Source organism: Bacillus rossius, chromosome 8 (assembly GCF_032445375.1).
Source record: "Bacillus rossius redtenbacheri isolate Brsri chromosome 8, Brsri_v3, whole genome shotgun sequence".
NCBI lineage: Eukaryota > Metazoa > Arthropoda > Insecta > Phasmatodea > Bacillidae > Bacillus > Bacillus rossius.
Window position 1 is genome coordinate 67749377 of NC_086336.1, and position 21051 is coordinate 67770427.

The 21051-nt window shown below is 37.8% G+C and overlaps 1 protein-coding gene across 1 annotated transcript; it reads right to left on the reverse strand.

Annotated features, from left to right (window-relative positions):
* Nucleotides 1-433: 433 nt before the first annotated feature.
* LOC134535190 (N-alpha-acetyltransferase 20) lies at nt 434-13275 on the reverse strand. Its single transcript, XM_063374210.1, has 6 exons — nt 13069-13275; nt 12917-12941; nt 10020-10110; nt 6175-6304; nt 3071-3207; nt 434-550 (listed from the first exon to the last, which is right to left on the reverse strand). Exons 1-6 carry the CDS (start codon nt 13119-13121, stop codon nt 465-467), a joined length of 522 nt encoding a protein of 173 aa, XP_063230280.1. The 5' UTR covers nt 13122-13275; the 3' UTR covers nt 434-464.
* Nucleotides 13276-21051: the final 7776 nt, after the last annotated feature.

Here is a 21051-nt window from a genome sequence, read left to right on the forward strand (position 1 = left end):
GTGTAGATGTATGTTCTCTATGTACTTAAACAGCAGGACTGATTTTGATTAAATTTCAGGCAATCTTCAGATTAGTCTAGTGGGCAATCCTGTTAAGTTTGGTGGCGATCAGATCACCAGATTTTTTGTGCAATTTTGTGTCATATTTTCAATATGAATAAATACAAAATTAGATTTTTTTGTATTTTTTTTAATTTTTATATTTTTGAACATTTACAGTTAAAATCAATATTAAGGTCGCTAATGTTTAATAAAATAGGTACAGTAAAACCCTCCAAAATAAGTTAAAAAGCACCTGGAGAGCTCATGATTACACCCAATCCTCATTTAGTCTCAGTAATTCAAGTAGTGAATACTCATCTGTCCCAATAAATTATAACATCCAAACAGTTTCTGTTCCAGCTGCGTTAGTAAGGTCACTGATATGCTTAACTGGCGGTATTCATTGGCTGTCGACACTGCTTTCAGTCCACGTCTTCGGGACGCACCGGGTGTGACAGTGGCACTATGGATTTCTTCTTCACGTCCCTCGATAACGCCTTTCTCATGTCTGAAAATTACAATAACAAAACTTTTGTAACAATAATTCAAACGACCATGCATAGGAAAAATTTACCCAGGATTAAAACAAATTACTGAGTGTTATGAGTTTTGTAACCCTTCTTCCTCCTTAATTGGAAGAGGGGTTGCGTCCCCGACTCACTCTGGGCGCGAAGGGAAAAAATAAATATTAAAAAGCTAAACAATATAAATTTCCCACACCACTGCCCAGGGGTCAGGCCAAAAACTTCAAAGGATATAAAAGCAGAGTAACCATTAAACAAACAAGAGGCAAGACTTTGGACGTATGTTATTAAAAAATAGAAATATGCAAAAATAGTATTTACTATACATAACCATACAAGCTTAGTTACAAAAGCTGACGTTAATAATGGCAGCATCTTATCCCCATTTGCGATACTAACAATAACCTTTAAAAAATCGTAAAAATATAAATACTGATAACAACAAGTATAAAAAATATATAAGGGCGTGAGGCGTGGCCACTATAAAATATCAAAATTTACTGACTGCCCTAATACCAAAAATCAAACAAGACAAACAATACAAATATATAAAAAATTCTACAATAATAATACTGAAGTACAAAAAATTTATTTAAATAAAGTTGTTAAACTCTCAATCAACGGTTTAGTCTTTCTTCAGATGTTCGTTGCTAAAGACTTGCCAAAAAACAAAGTTAATATCCTAGGTGTGCGCTGGCTTCCTGACCTTCCTCACCAACTCCAGAGTCTAATGCCACGCCGGGCCATAGGTACGAATTCACAAAGGCGTGAACGATGATCAAAAAATAATTATCTTATTTATAAGGGAAATGTAGCAAAAACTCTTCACGTAACATAACTATGTTACCACAGAAGTATTTATCATCTACTTCAAACAAAGTCTTACTTCTTTATTAACTTGCCAATGATTTCATAAAAACGTAGAATGGCCGCACCAACCAACATCAGGCTGCGCATGTAGTCCAATACCGATCGCATACATTTTATAATACTGCACAAGCTGATTATATTAGCTAAATGCAACTTTAAGTATGCAAATTCCGAAGACAAAGTCTCAAAAACAAATTGCAAAATGTTCGTTTCTTCCAAACTTATACTTTCATTACAACTACAGGCAAACGGGCGACCTTTTTAAAAAATCCCACACTGGAACAACGTGTGAAACAAATGGGCCTCTTCACCAAACAGGCTAATAAAAGTTCCGTCCAAATAAAATTTAGTATGGGAAAATACACAGTTCACTAGGTTTGCCAAAAACCAGTGCAGCACCACGAGGGTAAAAATCAAAATCGCGGCCTCTCTTTACCTTAATTTCTTCTGTATCACAGGGCAATCCATTGCCCTGTCACCCAGCGTGGAGCCTCCATCCCAATACTCTTCGTCGCCCGTTGCCGTCCGGCACACCAGTCCGCACCGTCACATAGCTCTGTCCTCGACGGTCGCTGGCCACACACTCCCTGCGGCCCCAGCTGATTTTCACTCCCGGCAAGCCGAATGTCTGACGTCATCAGCCAACCGCCGGGCGCTCGCCAAGTGGTATTTACGTGAAACACAATCGATGTTCTTAAACTCATAATCGATTGCTACCAAACGGCGTATAACTAATTAACAGAAACAAATATAATTAAATAAATTTACAGATAAATTAACATTAATTAAAAAAGGCGTAAAAATACGTGAAATAAAAAACCATATAAAACTAGAGACCAGCAACAAAAATAAATTACAGGTAAAAATGTGGCCCTGCCGGCCACAGTTTGAAAAATTTACCAGTGTCAGCGATGTAAAAAATTATTACATATGCGATACAAGATCAATGTAAAAATTCCCCCCCAAATCCATTTGGTGAACAATCCATGCTAAAACATATGATTTTCATTGAGTTACTATTTAAACAGATTATGATTTTTTTTTAAAGTTAAAATTTTTTAAAATGATGATTATTTATTGTAGATGCATTTTGGCATTATGTGTTGTACTGACATTCTTTTTTATGTTGACTTTTGATTTTATCACCATTTATCATAAAGTATTGTCCTTAGCACATTTGGTTAGAGACCTGAAAAGGGGGACTTTATTTTCTTCTAAAGAGCGGTCTTAATTTTATTTTTCAAAATTCACAACTAAAAGCAAGGTTATTTTATATCATGTACACTTTTATTTGATGATTACTGTCGACAGGGTGTCCACATTCTGAAAAGTCAGGGAATTCAGGTGCTTGGAATCATTAGTAATGGAAATTCCCCCAGTGATAGTAATTTGTGGGAAATATGTCATGCTCCAGTCTGTCATCACTCACTGTGAAAGCATTAGTGCATAGCCATACACGCGTATGCAACAATCTGTTTGAACCAGGCCAGCCACGGTAATGATGGAGGCTGGATCTTTATTCCTTTCAGAAAATTGTAAAATACGGGAATATGTAAGTTTGGAGATGGGAAGTCGAGGGAAATTTCACGAGAGGTTTTAGTGTGGGTATCCCGCGCAGCGCGAAGTGACCGTACCGTAGGCGTTCTCGTCGGGATCGCCGGAGTAGTACTCCAGCACGGTGCGGTACACCACGTAGCCCAGCTGCTTGTACATGTTGATGGCCACGTTGTTCGACACTCGCACAAACAGGTCCACGAAGTAGGCTCTCTTCCTGGGGACACGGGCCGGCCACATCGACGACAATTAACTCCACAGACCAACACCTGACAGCTATGCACTAACAGCACAGGGGAGAAAGTGGTAAGTGGTGCAACTACTGTAGGGCCGCGACGTCTTGGCGTGTCGTTCTGCGGGGAAGCGGGGAAGAGTAAATGCGAGGGGAAGCAGCTGCGCGCGCACATCAGCCGCTATGCGGTTCGTAGCAAAAACATCAGGCGCCACGCTCTCAGTCTGAAGTGAACAATGGAGCCCGAGCCCGACGCAGGACTTTCAAGATACAATAAAGTAATACATTATGGGGAAAGGGGAATTATAAGTAGTGTAATCCAGTGTTGTGATGAAGAAGCTGCCAACAAATGTTTGCTAATACCTCTTGCAAAATCAACCAAAAGAGCTGCGCGATACAAAGGTATAAGGATAAGCCAAAGATCAATTTCGCGCATCCGAAAACACAACAGAGAGACGCCAAATAAAAAACAAACAACACCAGGCAAAAAAAAAGTATTTATAACTTTAAATAATAATACTTACATTATAAGTTTTTCAATGCATTCCCCATGATTTCATCCGCGGTTTGTTTGTTTTGCACTTGGGCAATCTTCCAGACTTTCTGCACAGCTTGTTAGAATATTTGTTAGCTACGAGTGTAGCCGATATTGCTACACATATTACACTATATTACATATTATATGACATTATATTACATACATTGTACATACATATACATTATATATATTGCATTATATATTTTATGATATATATGAGTAGGATATATATTAATGTATATTTTATTAAATATATTATTTATTTACAATTTATATGTATATATTTACATATATATCACTTCTTTATTTGACCGTGAAACAGCATCTCATGTTTAATTATTCATTTCAGGCCAAAAAAAACTGGGTAAACGTTTGTTGTCAGTTGATGACTTTGATAGAAGAGTGATCACTGATCAGAGACACTATCCATGAATTTTATGCAGTAAAAAAAGTGGTTCCCACAACAAGGAAACTACTATGGGTCAATGTTTTATAAAATACCCGAGGATGGTATGTTAGAAATATGGTTTTGGGCCCCCTCGAAATGACTAAAATGGTTCTTTCAGAGTGCTGTTATGGAAAAAATACCAACCCGAGTGCATAAAAGTGGCAAGGTTCTTGACGTGCGTAAAAGTGTCATGTCGATCGTCTTCACATTTCAGCCAAACCAAATGGAAAAGAAAGCATCAGCAAGGGTGTTACCGCAAGTCTTAATTAATTGTGTTTCCTACAGCAACCCACAATTAAATATTTAGTTCTTAATTTTAAAGTATTGTATAGCTATGTTTAACTATGTTTAACTAAGCCGCCCAGTCGAGCGAATAGTGCAACCCTTTAAATAATAAATTACCGTGAAGCATTATCACATCTTTGTATCATTAAGATCTGCGCTGTGTTGCACCATACGTGATTGTTCTCGACCAATGTTTTCGGATCGGCATGAAGACTTCCAGGCCGTTGCTATCAGCGCAGCATGCAAGGCGGGACGTGTCGATTACAAGGTCGCTGAGCTCTAGGGAGTCGACCCGCCAAGACGTCGCGGCCCTACAGTACAAATTATTTCACAGATAAATTGTTAAATTATATATTATACTACCTTTTTTAAGTAACTTGAAGCATGGAGGTTTATTTTTCTCCATATACCAGAACAATGATTAAAAAAAAATTTTCTAGAAGAAAATAAAGTTATTTTCGTTACTATAATGTTGGTGCCATATGAGCTAAACTGATACTTACCTAGTTCATACTGGGTGTACAGTCTGCCATTTAATGGACTAATGTGACTAACAACAATGTTTTCACACAAAAAAACTTGGAGCTGTCTGGTACTAGTCTCCAGTGTATTTGCCCCAACCGTACATTTTTCATAACGTTTGCGCAACACACAAATTTTTGATAGTTTTTTTTTTGTCTGGAATTGAGGTTATTAAAACTTTTATAATCAAATAAATTTTATCCTACTACAGTATTCAGTAATGGCTGTGTTAAAAATGTATTAAAAATACTTACACAAAGTTTACATAAATGTAATTTTTTTTCTTCACACACTAAAATCTTGCTGGACACCACATAGTTTCAAAACAATCTACGAGCTTATCACACAGTACAGTTTAGCTCGGCTATATTGTTAGCAATTCAATCCTTGGCCAATTCTGTCAGTAACTGCATGTAATGAAACTAAAAAAAATGGTATTACTAAGTACATACGTTCCAACTAACAACTTAACTAACAACTTATTGGGTCAAAATAGGTTTTGATTCTGAACCTTTCTGAGGAAAAAAAAACAGTTAAGCAAGAACTGTAAAGTACCTATTTTAGTTTGGAGAGCACTTATTACACATAACGTAATTTTTGACATACAGATAAAAATTTGATGCAGGTTTAAAGATATTAAAGCTTTAGCTATTCTTTTAGGATAGGTCGTCTTTAAGTGATGGTACTTGCACACCCGGTGGTTCTTAATCTGCTGCTGCAGCAAAGGAAGATGGGTAGGTTTGTTTTTAGAATGAATTTACTATAGCTCGTCTAAATGAAATACACATGTAGGTTTTTTTTTATGTGAAACATATCGGAATACTTCAAAACAGTTTGCAGCGAATAAGTTATGTTTTTTAATTTTTTCGGACACTTAAAATAATGTTAAGTAATCAAAATAAGCATTGCCTGATGCGTATTTCGATGCTATACAATATGAAAAAAAGCTTGGTCCAAAAAATTAAAAATTTTAATTTCGTTTGATATTTGGCAACAACGCACGAAGAAACAAGGACAGTGCTAACGGCAATCTGTGTGTGTTATAGAGAGAGAGAGAGAGAGAATGCGCCCATTTACTTCCACGCTGCAATCTAAGAGTGGGATGCTCTATAGCACGAGCCTGTCTTTGCAGTTACGAAGGGGGGAGAAGGCCACTCACTTCTCGGAAATGTCCTCGAGCCAGTGCATGAGCGTGGCGGCCAGCCCCAGGCGCCGGAACTCTGGCGACACGGTCAGCGCAGTCACGTGGCCGTGCCAGTTCTCCCCGTGGCCCTCCGCCTTGCCCATGACTGCAACAAGCCCGCTGCCGCGTCAGGGCTCCCCAAATAACATAACTTTTACAGGACCTTTCCTACGAGTTATTTTTAATCAAAGAGTGATTTAAAAAAAAACTTAAAACCCAATTTAAATATGAACCAATTTAATTAGAAAATTTCTAAATTTGCAGGAGCAAACAAAATTTATAAGTTAAAAAGGAAAAAAAAAAAAAAAACAGTTCAGAGATTATTTCTACATGATTAAAGTGGGCAGTCTGCAAATATTTGTATTTAAAGTACAATTGAGGCGGTCGACGTAAAAGGGGCACATTGGTGTAAGTGCCCTTTTTAAGCAGAATTCATTTTCTATTCCGCTATGTTGTTAAGCATATGTAGTAAAATTTTCAACTGGATATCAAGAAAACTGAAGTTGGTACACCTTTTTATAGTAAGATGTGCAAACACACTAGTCTATGTGCCCTTTTTAAGCAGAACTAATTTTCTCTCCATGTTGTTTAGCATAATAGTAAATTAACTGAATATGTTAAAAACTGAAGTTGGTAGGTACACATGTTTGTAGTAAGATGTGCAACATCATGACAGTACACTGTTCTATGGTTTTATTTAAAGTTCTTGTTTATGTTGTGAAGCAATGTGTCTTGCAAGTTAGATTTATTTCACGTAGTTTTTAAGATGAATGGGTGTAATGAGAATACGGTAGAGTGTGATTGCACATCTGTAAGAAAAAGCAAGATTGTTAATAAACAAAAGAACAAACATCATGAGGAAGTGAAAAAGAAACGTGCTCGAGGAGAAGGTTATGTTTGCTCTTCAGGGAAAATTGTGTGTGACAAAAACTTCACATTTGTTTCTGACTGTTGTCAAAAGAAGTGTTATGAGAGGATGGGTTTTGAAGCACAGGTAAATATGTATGATTCATTTTATAATGGTCAATCAAAATGTTTTCAAGATTCTTTATTGGGAAAATGCATGGAGGTTGTAGCAGAACCTAAGAGGAAGACTGTAAACCAAAAAAAGCCGCAGGACCACAGTTGGATATATGTTATTGTTGCAAGTGGTTGCAGGATAAAAGTATGCCGTAAATTTCTTTTAAGTTTGTTTCAAGTATCTGTGAAACGTCTAAGAGTTATTCAGAAAAAACTATTATTGAATGAATCTTTCGAAGAGAAGAGAGGCACTCACAATAATCGACCTAGAAATATATCTGATGATGTGATTGAAATGATGGGTGTACATCTTAGTATGTTACCTCATGATGAAAGTCACTATTGTAAAGAAAAAAGTAACATGTATTTTGATAATACACTCCTCACTACAAAAGATTTATATGACATGTTTAAGAAGTACTACAAAGAAAAATGTAGTAAACCTTTGGGGATGACGTATAAGACTTAATATGAGTACTTCAAAACACGTTTTCCATACAGTGTGCGTAAACCAAAGACGGGTGTATGTGATTATTGTGAAGAATGCAAAATCAAGCTGAATAATGACTCCAGTGATCCATGTCGTCCACTCTTTGAATTGCACAAAAGGAAAGTTCAAAAACGTAAACAGTTGCGTGACAACTACAAAAATAAATGCAAAGAAGACCATTCACTTCTTATAATAGTTTGATTATGCTCAGAACTATCGCATTCGAAAATTGAATGTAAATACTCAGTTTTATAAAAGAATGTTTTGGCTGTACTGCTTTAACGTACATGTTTTCAATGATGATTCCAGTTATTGCTACTGTTTTACTGAGTGTGATGGAAAGAAAAACCCTAATTCTGTTGTCTTTTTTGTACGATTGCCGGAAGAAACAGTTACGTAAGTTTGCTCTTGTATCTACAATAGTTTTCCTCTCTGATGCAGCTGGAAGACAGAACAGAAACATGACTGTGGCAAAATTTTCAGCCTGGTTTGCCAAGGTGCATAATGTGAATATTGTACATATTATGTTTCCTGTACAGGGGCACAGCGTTTCTCAGTGTGACCGCAATTTCGGATTGATCAGGAAGAAAATCAAGAAAAAGGAAGTGATTGGTAGTGCAAAGCCTTATCTTGAATCTATGGTCACATGCCGAATAAGTCCTTCGCCATTTGAGGTTATTATGGATAGGGGTTTGCTGAAAGATTGGGACAAATATCTGTCACAGTTTTTCTACACCAAGCCTATTTCCACACACAAATTTTCTTTCACCATCATGAAGTATGTGATTATCAAATACCAGAGGAATGGTGCAATTTTATGTTCTCAGACCTACACTGAACTCTTTGATGTCTTCCGTATCTGGAAACCTGCTACTGGAGACTTCAAAAATGCTTGTGCAGAGCTTTCGCCATGGCTAGAGGTCAACGAAGATGATGTGAAAAGCCTGTTTTGTTTTTTGAGTGAGGATGACAAAGACTTTATTGTTGGCATGATAAATCATTGCTAAAAGTTCCAAAGACTGCAATAATCAGTAATGTTTCAAACATTAAAAAAGTCTTACTTTAAAGATTTATGTTAGATCCCTTTGTAAATAAGCCTATAGTTTGTACCACATGTTTCCAGATTGTGACAGTTCTCTTCTGAGAAAACGGACTGTAAACAGGATTGCAAAGTCTGGGTTTTTCCAAGAAACTCCTAGGGATTAAAGGTCAACACAATGGGGTTGATAAGCATCTTTCAAAATCTGGAAACCTTATGTGGTACAGACTCTACAACTCTATTGAATTTTTCAAAAATGTCAAAAAAAACATGTATAATGAAGTAGTAAGATGGGGTTGTTTTTTAAGTTATTAAGTTGTTATTATTACTTATGTTCGACAAAGTAATTTTTTTGTTTATTTTAAGATCTTTATTGTATTTTTAATATGTCGTAACTGTCACAGTCAGCAACAACAATCAGAACAGTAAAGTATTTATTGTTACTAAGCACACAAATTGCATTTATTTTTGCATTTTTATTATAAGCTAAAATTAATAATGTAACAGACAATATGATTATAACACAAACACTTTTATTTTAAACGTAAGGAAATTATCATTTAGATCTAGTACAATAGTAAATCTACTTAATGGCATTTACATATCTAATGTAATATGTTCTACGTAAAAAGGGCTCATAACATGCAATTTAAAACTATTTGATATATTATTAAATATAATATTTATCAACATATAATAAGATTATTTAGTATAAGAAACCTGTGTTATCCATTGCTTGAGATACTGTACAATTGGTAACAAACATAACAATATTTAAATTAACAGTGAAATATTAAAATCCATTTTTCTCAGAACACACATATAGCCAAAGTGCCCTTTTTACATAGACCGCCTCAATTATAAATTGAAGTAGGGGTTGAAAAAAAAAAACAAAAGATTGATGAAAATAAATGCTTAGTCACTTCCAGCATCTTTAAGGACTTTCGTGAAAAGTCCTTTGGTGATCTTACTTTTTGTGCCTTTCAGGCCTTCCGCGACCAGTAGACACCTACTACGCATCATGAAAGCAAATTACACAGATAAATCCAACTATAGTAAAACTTTGATTAACCGTTACAATCTGGACCAGGGCTGTGACGGATAGCCAAACACACAGATAACAGAACTCTCGTAATACGTACGTACGTACCTACCTACCTACGTACATACATACAATAACGTGATTTAACTACAGGCTTGAGATGCTCCACTTATTTAATTTTACAAAACGATGAATATAATCTCTTGAGATATGGGAACGATGGTACTGACTGTAGCCCATGATCTCGCCGCTGGCGGACTCTGCGACCTGGAAGTACTCCGGCCAGTGGGCCAGGTACTGCATGTAGAAGGACATGCCGTACTGGGGGCTGTCAAGGACGACGCGAGACTGCACTAGAGCTGAGACATGCATCAGTAAGTCTACAATAGCAACTCTGTTCAATTTAAAAAAAAAAAATTGTGTTATCATCTAAATAAACAGTTTTTAGGTGTGCTTTTAACGTGAATTTGGAAAAAAAATTACCAGTTTCTTGAGAAATTAAATAGTTCTGTAGAGTGGCATAGGATAAAAATAGAAACATCTATGTCATTCAAAATAAACAAAAAAATTGTGACTGTGTCTTTCCAACTTTGGTAACGGCAAATTAATGTCTTCTCATGTTACAAATAAACTTATAAATTGAAAATTGGACACAAATTTAACGTAGTTTTTTTTTTAAAGGATGATAAATATGTGAAAAGTATTCTTTTTTAAGGAAAAACTGAAATTTTTTTTCCCCTTTTCAAAACCTAACTATAATTCTGTTTAACAAAATGGTACTGTTGTTTTTTAAGGTTATATTTCTTTAGGTGCATTGAGGGTGAAATTTTAGTATGCACCAGAAATGCAATAAGCGTGCACTACACAACAGAAATCTGACAGCTTGAAAGTCTAATGCACATGCATGCAGAAACTGCTATAGCCACATGCCGAAATCATCACTATGGTGGACCCACAGGTGATGTACCAACTGTAGGCCCTATTGGTGTGGCATGGTAGTGAAACTATCCTGGAATACATTTTTTAAACTTATCAAACATGTGATTTTAACATTTTAGTGCCATACGGATTAGGAGGATCAAATAGATCACAGAAATAAATACTTAAAACTTTTTTTTTTGGAAAAAAAAATTATTTTACTTACCTGTTAAAATCCTCAACTTTATTAAATTTAAATTTTAGGTACAAACAAATAATTTTTCTGAAAGAAATAACATTATGTTATGAAGTAGCTGTTATTATTGCTAAACCCTAAAAAGTTGCAGTAATTAACTCGATTTGATTCTCCTATCAGTACTACAAAAACAGTTTAAAATGTAACTTTGGTAATTAATTATCAAAAGTATGCTGGTAAATATTTACTTGGGTGGTATTTCCGAAAAAAAATGTTAAAAATCTGAAAATACCTTTATTTTATGCTCTTCAACTTCCTCTTTTCATTAAAAATGGTGGAGGTAAGAAATTCCAAATACTTTAGGAGATATCGAATTTTTAAATTTCATCATATGTAGTTGAGCGGTATTTGCGAAAATAAATGTTAAAAATCCGAAAATACCTTTATCATATGCTCTTCAACTTCCTCTTTTCATTAAAAGCGGCGGAGATAAGAAATTCCAAATACTTTAGGAGATATCGAATTTTTTAATTTTGCAATACAAGACCTGTGGAACCATTCGAGCGGCGCCATTTTTGTTATTTTGCCGTGTGTTCGTGAACGTGAATACGTGAATCGTGAATGCGTAATTAATAAAATGGTTGATTAGGTCAGGTCAGTTACATTATTAATACTTTCAAACTAAGCCGACATTAACAATTATTTTGTGAATTAATTTTAATGGCTGTTTAGTTTTAAAATATTTATAATGTAACTGACCTGACCAAACAAACCCGGACAGAGGGTGAACAGTAAACTAAAATGGTCGATTAGGTCAGGTCAGTTACATTATAAATACTTTCAAACTAAGGTGATATTAAAAATAATGTGAATTAATTTTAATTATTCTTTAGTTTTAAATTATTTATAATGTAACTGACCTTACCTAACAAACCCGTAACAAAGGATGTACAGTAACAACTCACGTAATTTTTTTTGTTACTTATTACTTGCACAACAATATCAAAATAACAAATAAGACTTTAAAATTAGAAACGTTAAAAACTCACCTAAGTTGGAGGCTGTAATTAAACACCGTTTTAAACAATAATTGAACTAAATAATCACGTATTAGTTCATTTGAATTCTGGCCTATCACGAACAATCACGTGGCATCATTATCCAATAAAAAAATAGATACTCGTACGTAAGCAAGAAACAATGGTGCACGCACGCCACAGGAATGCGCTGGTTGTGCTGAAATTTAAAAATTCGATATCTCCGAAAGTATTTGGAATTTCTAATCTCCGCTGTTTTAATGAAAAGAGGAATTTGAAGAGCATATAATAAAGGTATTTTCGGATTTTTAACATTTTTTTCCGCAAATACCGCTCAACTACATATGAAGAAATTTAAAAATTCGATATCTCCTAAAGTATTTGGAATTTCTAATTTCCGCCGATTTTAATGAAAAGAGGAAGTTGAAGAGCATAAAATAAAGGTATTTTCGGATTTTTAACATTTTTTTTTCGGAAATACCGCCCAAGTAAATATTTACCAGTATGCTATATATCTATATTTTTTAATTCATTGAAGTTCAGCCACTCAAAAAGTCATGTAGTTACATAATTGTATGATGACATCATTAGTAAACCATGGCTGGCATTTAAAAGACAGGAATGTTAAATTGCTAATACAGGCAAGCTATGAGAGTTAAGAAATGTTGATTTTGTAGTTAATGCACAATTTTTAACATATAATTGTTTCAGTAATAACACAGTAATAAGCAACAGTTAAACATAGAGCGAACTCTACTTAATACTAATACTGGGCTTGTGTAATGCTTATCGCAGTAAACAATTATAGCTTGTCAGATTGAATTATGTTAAGTTCACCTGATAGGCTATGTATAATACTGTGTTGTTAGTGAAATGCTAATGTTGATTTCAAGTTTTTCTGTTTAAGTTCGGAAAGTAAAAAAATAACTCTTGCTATGACACAATGTTAAAAAATGAAGCACAAGAAAAAGGATACAGTTTCTGTCAGAGGATCCAAATTCCTGAAAGAAATAATCAGATCAATAAAATGCAACAGAATGTAAATACTACTGATACAAACTTAAGACCAGGACAAATAATTACTATGATTCCCATATATACAGGGAATATATATAAATTAATACTTACACATTATTAAATCTCAACATATCATCACAGGTAAATGGTCTCAGCGTAGTCATTTTGTGATAAATTTAACAAACTAAAATTCTAAAAGCATATAAAGTACCCAAACGCAAACAAGTAAATAAACAGTTTTCAATTTCAAGATGCATTGAGCGTTGTTTTTAGACGGGAGAAAAACGCCATAGAGTCTCAATTATGTATAACAAACTTAGCAAGAAGAGCGAGTTCATTGGACCACAAAATTATTTCTACATATTTACTAATTTTACTAATTTATTCGATGTATGACCACATATAGCGAAATATTTGAAAGAACTTCAGGATAAATTTTACAAAGAATGTACTGCTCAGTTTTTTTTAAATTTCTCATAATTAATAATACCTAAAACTAATATGCATCCTTACGTATCAGTATCGAAAGAATAGTTATCGATAGCAAAATGTATCGATACCTTTGCAGGTTTCCAAGCAAATGTTGCGAAGTTTCTTTACAAAACACCGTGGTTTTTCCTTCTAAAATAATACTGTTTGATGTAGTCAAGTGCTATAGTTTCTAATTAAAAACAAACTTAAAATCCCCAAATGTAACTACATGTGTCAGTCTCGGGTGATATTAAAGTGCCGTCGTCCGGGTTCTCGTGTTCGAGATCTGACATGGTTCCTAGCGGGAAGGCTGGAATTTAAAGAAAGTGTATCCGGGAGGGCGCCAGGCTAGCTCTGCGTCTAACCAAGAGTTGGGTCGTTGGGTGCGAATGCCCCTGCGTGGCCCGCTAGGACCGTCGGCGGTGGTCGTGGTTGGAGGGATCGCTGGCTATTGACATGTTACGGGCCCTGAACAGCATAGCACGCTGATTCTTGACTGGGTTAGGGAAGTTCACACAATAACGTACATGGGTTCGGTTTTTTCACTGTTGTATACATGTCGCGCATGGAGTGCGCGGAGTGGACATTTAATTAAATTGAACAGTTACACTTGCAGTTTACAGTTACACGTTGCACATTGAATTTTCCTACAAAAGTTACACTAAATTGACACTGGGCGCTCTGATGTGCCGTCACTAATCTTAAATCCTCACGCCATTCGAGGTTGAGGGGGGAGGTCGATTGGAGGCGGCCAATCCCGTAAATTGCAAAACGGCGATACTCGGGCCCATCTGTGTGGACCGCGGCCCGCTATTAAATTTATTGCACATCTTTACGTCGTTGTTGCCGGTGTCTGTGCACTCGGCGATTATCCAAAAGTCTTTGGTGGCGGGAGTCGGCCCATGCCGTATGCTGCACTGCCCCACGTAATGCTTTGTGCGGGGAGTTTATGTTTAAGCGGCTGGGTTAGGCCATACACCGTTAAAAGTACCGGGTACTCCCGGGAAGTTTAAAAAACGAAAAGGATTTGAAGAATGACTAAAATTACCAGTAGTGAATTTCAGTGGAGACAAAAGATGAGGACTCCCCGTAGGACGCACGTCCGCCCCAGTCCGCGAGTCACTCGGTACTCGCGTTTGCCCTTGGCCTGAGGGAAGGGCTCGGCGTTCTTTCGCGCCAAAGTTTCTAAAGTTCCGTTATTCGGAAATTATTAAACTAACAAGAGATTGAATGTGGCTCTAAATTCATACATTAAATAATAAAAATTAACCTAGTTTGCAGATGCTCTCTGATAATTAGATTTAACTAGTTTATATTAATTAAGTTTGAATAATACGAGTCACACCGGAGACTGTTCGTCACTTGTTGACTGCTCCGGTGGCAAATGATACACAAAAAACGGGGAGGTCATATTTACTTTACACAATACTCTAATTAATTTAGGCAGAAGGCCGCAAGGGGAGCACTCACAAATGTATTAAAAAAATTCACACGTGAGTGACCCGGGCACTCCTACGTCGCACTTTCCTTGAACGGGGTTTTTAATAAAAGGTGACAGTGCCATTAAATTGTGTTTGATTTATAATGAACTGGGTTCGAGGTGGCTGGTCAATTAGGGCATGGTCTTTGATTCTACCTGTTGTTCCGGTGCTCCCCTGAATCGGGTGGGCCATGGCTAGGGGTGCGTTCCGTTAGCGGGGTCGGATTCTGGCGGTTGCAGGTCGGGCTTTGGGGTGGCCTTCGGCCGGACGACGTCAAAAGTGTATGCTGGAGTGCGCATTTGATTAGTTCTGTGTTATTTCGGTACTTCGAGGGTCTTGTCCGGAGTCAACTCCAGAATAAACTCCAGGGGCATCTCCAGGGTCGGGCGAGTCACACATGCACCCGGGGCCCTGCACTAACCCTTTTATCCTTTTAATTATTATTTTCCTTGTTTATCTAGTTTTGTGTGAAAAACATGCACTTTAATGAGTAAAAAGTAGTATTCAGTTATTATTATTAGCATGTAATTAAAAGTGCTGGTCAATTTCTCTCAGATTTCATTTGAGTTTTCATTATTTCTTATAAAAACTTTTATACTTATTTGCCTCATGTAATGACGCGATTTCACTGGAATTAGATCATTAGCATTTATAAAACCAACTTAAGTATAATATTGAGAAAGAATATCATAAGTTCTGCCGTCACCAGGCCTCTGTAGAAGGCCCGGGAACTATCCTGAAGGGGCGCTACGGGCATCACGGTGCTACTATTGTCTGGGGGGGGGGGGCGCCAGGCTATTGGGACACTAGCCCGCTTGTGATGGGTTTCGGGTACGCTGCCCCCGCGTGCCCCACCAGGTACGCGGCTGGGAATCTACCCTGAAACTCCCTATTTGGCTGTGAGGCCGCTCGGCCATCTGGAGGATGGAATGGTGCGGAATAATCAAAGACGACACAGTTTATATTAAATTGGCTTTTAATCCACGGACTTCTCCAGTGGTACGCATGGGTACGCTGTACTTCCTACACATACACTACGCGGTGGCAGAACCGCTACAAAAGCTAGGATAGTGCGCTATGCAGCATCTGAACCGTTGTACTATTACACTAACACACGCTGATTACAAAACAAAACACGACACTAACATAACACAGTGAATTTGCCACGGCGGTCGTGGGGATGCGATTACTAGGTCGCCGGAGACGGCCAGCGCCGAAAGTGAATTGTCTTAGGAGAGCTCAATGAGCGTGGTCCTAAATTCGATTCTACACTTACGTGAGGTTGCAGCCGGCAGATGTTTGCGTGGCGATCTTAACGAAAACAAGTTGGCTGTAGTCAGCCAGTGCTGTAAATTGCGTGGTCCGCGACATGGTGCGAAATCACCAAGGAAATAGTCGTGATAAGCCCGGGTCCGCGATATACATGCCGAGTCTACGTGAGCAGCAATGAATTAAAAAGGTTTGGTTATTAAATCAAGTACAGAGTGAACGATCGGTGGAACAAAATTGAAGGCTGCTCCCGGACACACATCTTGACCCGGCGCGGAGTGTTTGGAGACTGCCGAATATGGCCGCCTGGCAAAGGAGGGAAACTTTCACCTCCTTTGTGAGTCGGTGCCAAAAACTTATATCAACTTAATTTGTTCTATTATAATAAAAAAACATGTTCCAGGTGCTCAATTAAAGGGTAGCACCTGGTAATTGTGTGCTTAAGGCTTAACAACTGTTTTATAGTATTTAATTATTTGAATTGTGGCATCAAGTTGGCGACTGTAAATTTATTAACATATTGCCATCTCACTGAAACTTTTTTAGTTGGATTTCTCCTAATCTAACTCGATCATTGTCACGAGCACTTAATTAAGGCTAGTGGCCGTGATGACTGGTAATGAGGTTCGTTGTCTACTCCGTGCGTGCGGTGCTCGCACAGAGTAGCTACGACGCACTTGTTTAATGCCTGTGAATTAATAATTGTGTCCTAATGTCTTGTTCCTTAATTGTTTTATGGGGTCGAGCCCCCGGGGTTTCGTGCCCTGAAGTTTATTTGAGTCTAGTGGGGTCACGCCCGAGGAGCTCGCCTGACTCATTCTTGCTGGGCTATGGGTGCGCTCCGAAAACGGGATCTGGTACTAGCGGTGCGGAGCACGGACTTAGAGGCCATGGTCGGGACGACGTCAGTTCTTAATACAAATAAGCAAAACATTTGCCAAAATTTAAGTTTGAGTTTAGTTTAAATTATTCAGGTTTTCAGGGGGAAAGCTATTCCTTATCTTCCAGCCCCCCCCCCACCCCCCCAATTAAGCCCTGTGCCGGAAGTTAGGAATTTCGACACTTTTTTTTAAAAAATTATTATTATTTTTAATTATTTGTGGAAATTTTTATTGTCTATATAATTTGGTTACTAAAGGGCGATTTGCTCTTTGTTAGGCTGGTGTACCTCCCCTAAGTTAAACTTTGTGCCAGTAGACAGAAGCACCTTTCCCAGAGACCTATAGGATCTTTTGCAGATCTAAGACTTTGTTGCCAGCCCGTTTAACATTTCCCTCGCTTGCAGGCACGTCCCAGAGCTCTGTAACATTACTTCACTTCATGACTAAAACTGCATACAACAGCTCTGGACGAGTTGTTACCATTTCTCAGAGACGAGCTGATCGTAGCCTTTACCGTCACGAATACGTCTTAGGTTCACTCCTCGAGAGTCACATCATGGAGGCTCGTTCCTAGCGTCGTGGTGCTTTGTGTCCACCCCCCTCCCCACTCGGTTCTAAGAATTCGCCGAAGACCAATGACCGGTCATAAACCCCAGCAGACAACGACCATCTCCAAGGACGACTTACATAAAAAATGTGTGTGCCAAGATGGACCTCCCACGATATCTAGCGGCAAATTCGCTAACCTCCCAGCCAACTTCCCCTGTAGGCCGCCAGAGAGCTGCACCTGACAGCCCCTTTAACCCCTGGTTTAAGCAGACGCCTTGAGCGAGTCGATTCTTTTTTATTTCAGACACCCCTCAACAGGTAGCGCTAAAGTCGGCCAGTGCTACCATCTTCGAGACATCAAAGTCAGAGTTTTTTTATGACGCCCACTCGGGGAACTTCGGAACCATTCGGTCTGGACGTCTCAGTCCCTCCCCTCCACTTTTGATTGAACCATTACTTTTTAATTACTAGATGCGGTTCTTCGCGAGATACTACACTTCGCGTCGCGACTGCAGACGGACCGTTTGATTATCGGCGAGTCGACGAGACACTGCAAGACTTCCATCCGGCCGCAACCGACTATGAAGTCGCTTAAATAAAGGATGCTATCCCTGTAATTTTTTTTAAGTAGTTTAGTCCGTCTGCGTAGTACAACGAATAGTATTTTTTTTCTTTTAAATTATTTTCTTTTTGAAATGATGAAAACGACTGCGCCCAGCTGCGTATTCGCGGGATCCAGTTCCTGGCTGGCGACGCATCGGCAATTAGAAGCCAACTTCCCTGTCTGGTGAGTGACGATCCGCGACTTTCCTCAACCTCCCCTTAACTTTTCCGGGCATTTTCTGCCCCGTATACTGTCTGTGTACAAGTTCTGATCAGTTTTGATTTGGACTGTTCGCAGACAGGGTCCGAGAGCCGGACGCCGAATTGGCATTTTCATCTCCCTTCCGCAACAACACACAGGCGCCCTGGCATCATGTTCCCGCGTGATCTCCGGGAAACGAAGCCCCGACCTCCGGTGCTACTGTACCTTTCTACCTTTTTTTAACTTTCCTAAATTACGCAGTCAGACGAAGTTCATCAGATAAATGTCACATCTGGACTTTGAGAATACTGGGATTATTTAAATATATTTGTGTTTTTTTTTATTGGTTTAAGTATTTTTAGTAAATGAAACTTTTTATAATTGAATTCAGGGTCGACCCTTATATATTTTTTTGAATATACCTGAGATATGTTTAAGTACTTAGTTGATATTGTATGTTTATATTTTTTGATAACTGTTATAAACTTTCTTTTAATTAATTTGACGTAATTATATTCAGACGGAATCACACCTTGTTTTTGTTCATTTCTAATTACACTGTGAAACCATAAAGATCCCCAACACAGCCCGCGCTCCAAAATATTTGGGGCCCGCCAATTCTAAGGCTGCCTCTAATCTTCTCTTTGTGCTTTCTTCTACATACGACCTATACCACTACCACCAAGAATCCTACACAATCTGATTATGTGCTACAAGTAATATCATAAGAGACAAGGTGCATTTAGTTATCATATTTCAAGATGGTCTTTCCGAAACAAGACGGACATTTGGTTGAAGGACTCCCTTTCCCTTGTGAATGAGAAGAAGCCTCATTGGGTCCATTGCATATCTGGGACTCAAGACATTACAATAGTTAAGTCTAATAACTTTCTCTGTATGGAGAGCCGAAAATTTTCAGTCGCACCCCTACCAGAGCATTGCATTCAAATTTCATTGACAATGTATTCTACATATTGAAAAATGTGATTTTGTGACCAAATAACCAGTTGGCGTGGGAGTTGAAAATCCCAGTTTGCCACTTAGTTTTCTTTATATCTCGTGCAGTCTTATGTGAAGACAACCTAGCTGGTAATTAAAATACTGGTACATAGAGCATAAGGACAACTTAATCCATCTGGATTAATTTTTGGACAATTTATTGTTTTGTAGGACTTGTAAGGCTACTCATTACCAATATGTTTTCCAATGAATAATTCATAATTATTATTTTCTACAGTAAATAAATACTTCATTACTGCTTTACCTGCTGGGAGATTTCCATTGGGCAGCAACCTATGGTTTATTCACGCGTCAAATGGAGAAGTTTTCTTCGTCAAGTTGTAATTTTTCCAGAAAATCTTTGCAGGGAGCATAGACACCAATGGGAAATTACATTTCTAAGTTTCAGTATACACACCATGGAGAAGGAATTACATGAAAAATCTTTATTTACCATACTTTTCGTATGTACATTACACTGATCGTTTTACATGTACAGCAATGTTCAGTAACTCATACATCTTCGCAAAAAAAAGAAGTGATTAAAACGAAAGAAAATTTAAACATAAATTTTTGAAATGCTTATTTTTGTAGAAACTGGAACATTTAAAACGAGCTGGTATATGATGGTCTGTAAGAACTGCATGGGTATGTACTGGGAAAAATATCACAGATATTGCCATTTTAATTTTTCTGTAGCATTATGTTACAGTAGTGCGACTTTAAAACTAAAGAATTGGCAATTGAGTTTTTATGGAAAGTAAATTACTAAACACATGTCATTCCTGGAGCTGATATAGTCTGGGCTCCAATCCGAAAAATATTAAACATAAAAAAAATTATGATCATTCCTTGCATAACTGGTAAATCTTAGTTTTGCTGGACTGAGTGTGCATAGACCTGTTCACTGTAGAGAACAGAGTAAGCAACCCCACGCTGCTTAAAAGTTATCATGCGAAGTCCGCAAGAGACTCGAACTGTCGTATCCCCCCATACTAGGAAATATGTGAGTTAACGGTTCTCAGAAAGAATGTCCATGAACTTAATACATTGCACATGTTCAAAACATACACAATATTAATAAACATTATAAATACTGATGTGAAGAACGAAGGCCTGTTAGTGCGAGAGAGGGAAGGTTGGAGCATGGTTTCCTAGGAGGAGTAGGGCGGGGTAGGTTAACGACCTCGGCTGCCATCTTGAAATGCTGGTGCGTGGAATTGAGGTTATGTGCGTGCTTTGGGAATTGAACCGATTTCTCTATAATTTAATAAAAGATATTTAAAAATTTTTGTTTTAGTATTTTTTTTCCCCGAATGTGTCATACAAAAAAAAATTATTTACATGAACTGTGGACCGCTGTCTAACCTTTAAACATTTTTTGACGTGAAACTCCTCTAAGTTCTGTTTGGTAGCCAGGGTGACATTTACGATGGAATCGAATAAATCCAGTTAGTGTACACTTGGAGTATTGTTGTTCGCGAGATGTTCGCGACGACTGACGCGGGAGAGACGGAGATACAGCGGTACTCGTATCTCTGGGGCATCAGTCTGTCTCGCGACACAGTGTGCAGCCACGACTCTGAGCGAGGCGTCGGTGGCAAACCCCTGAGAGGATTCTGTGCGGCTGAGCAGAACT

Bases quoted from the DNA above. Each gene is read 5' to 3' on its own strand.
- LOC134535190 (XM_063374210.1), bottom strand. From the start codon at position 13,121: ATGACTACGCTGAGACCATTTACCTGTGATGATATGTTGAGATTTAAT. The intron at 12,942-13,068 runs GTAAGTATTAAT...TATTTCTTTCAG, and splicing joins ATGTTGAGATTTAATAATGT to GAATTTGGATCCTCTGACAG. The intron at 10,111-12,916 runs GTATCCTTTTTC...GACAGCCCCCAG, and splicing joins TGGATCCTCTGACAGAAACT to TACGGCATGTCCTTCTACAT.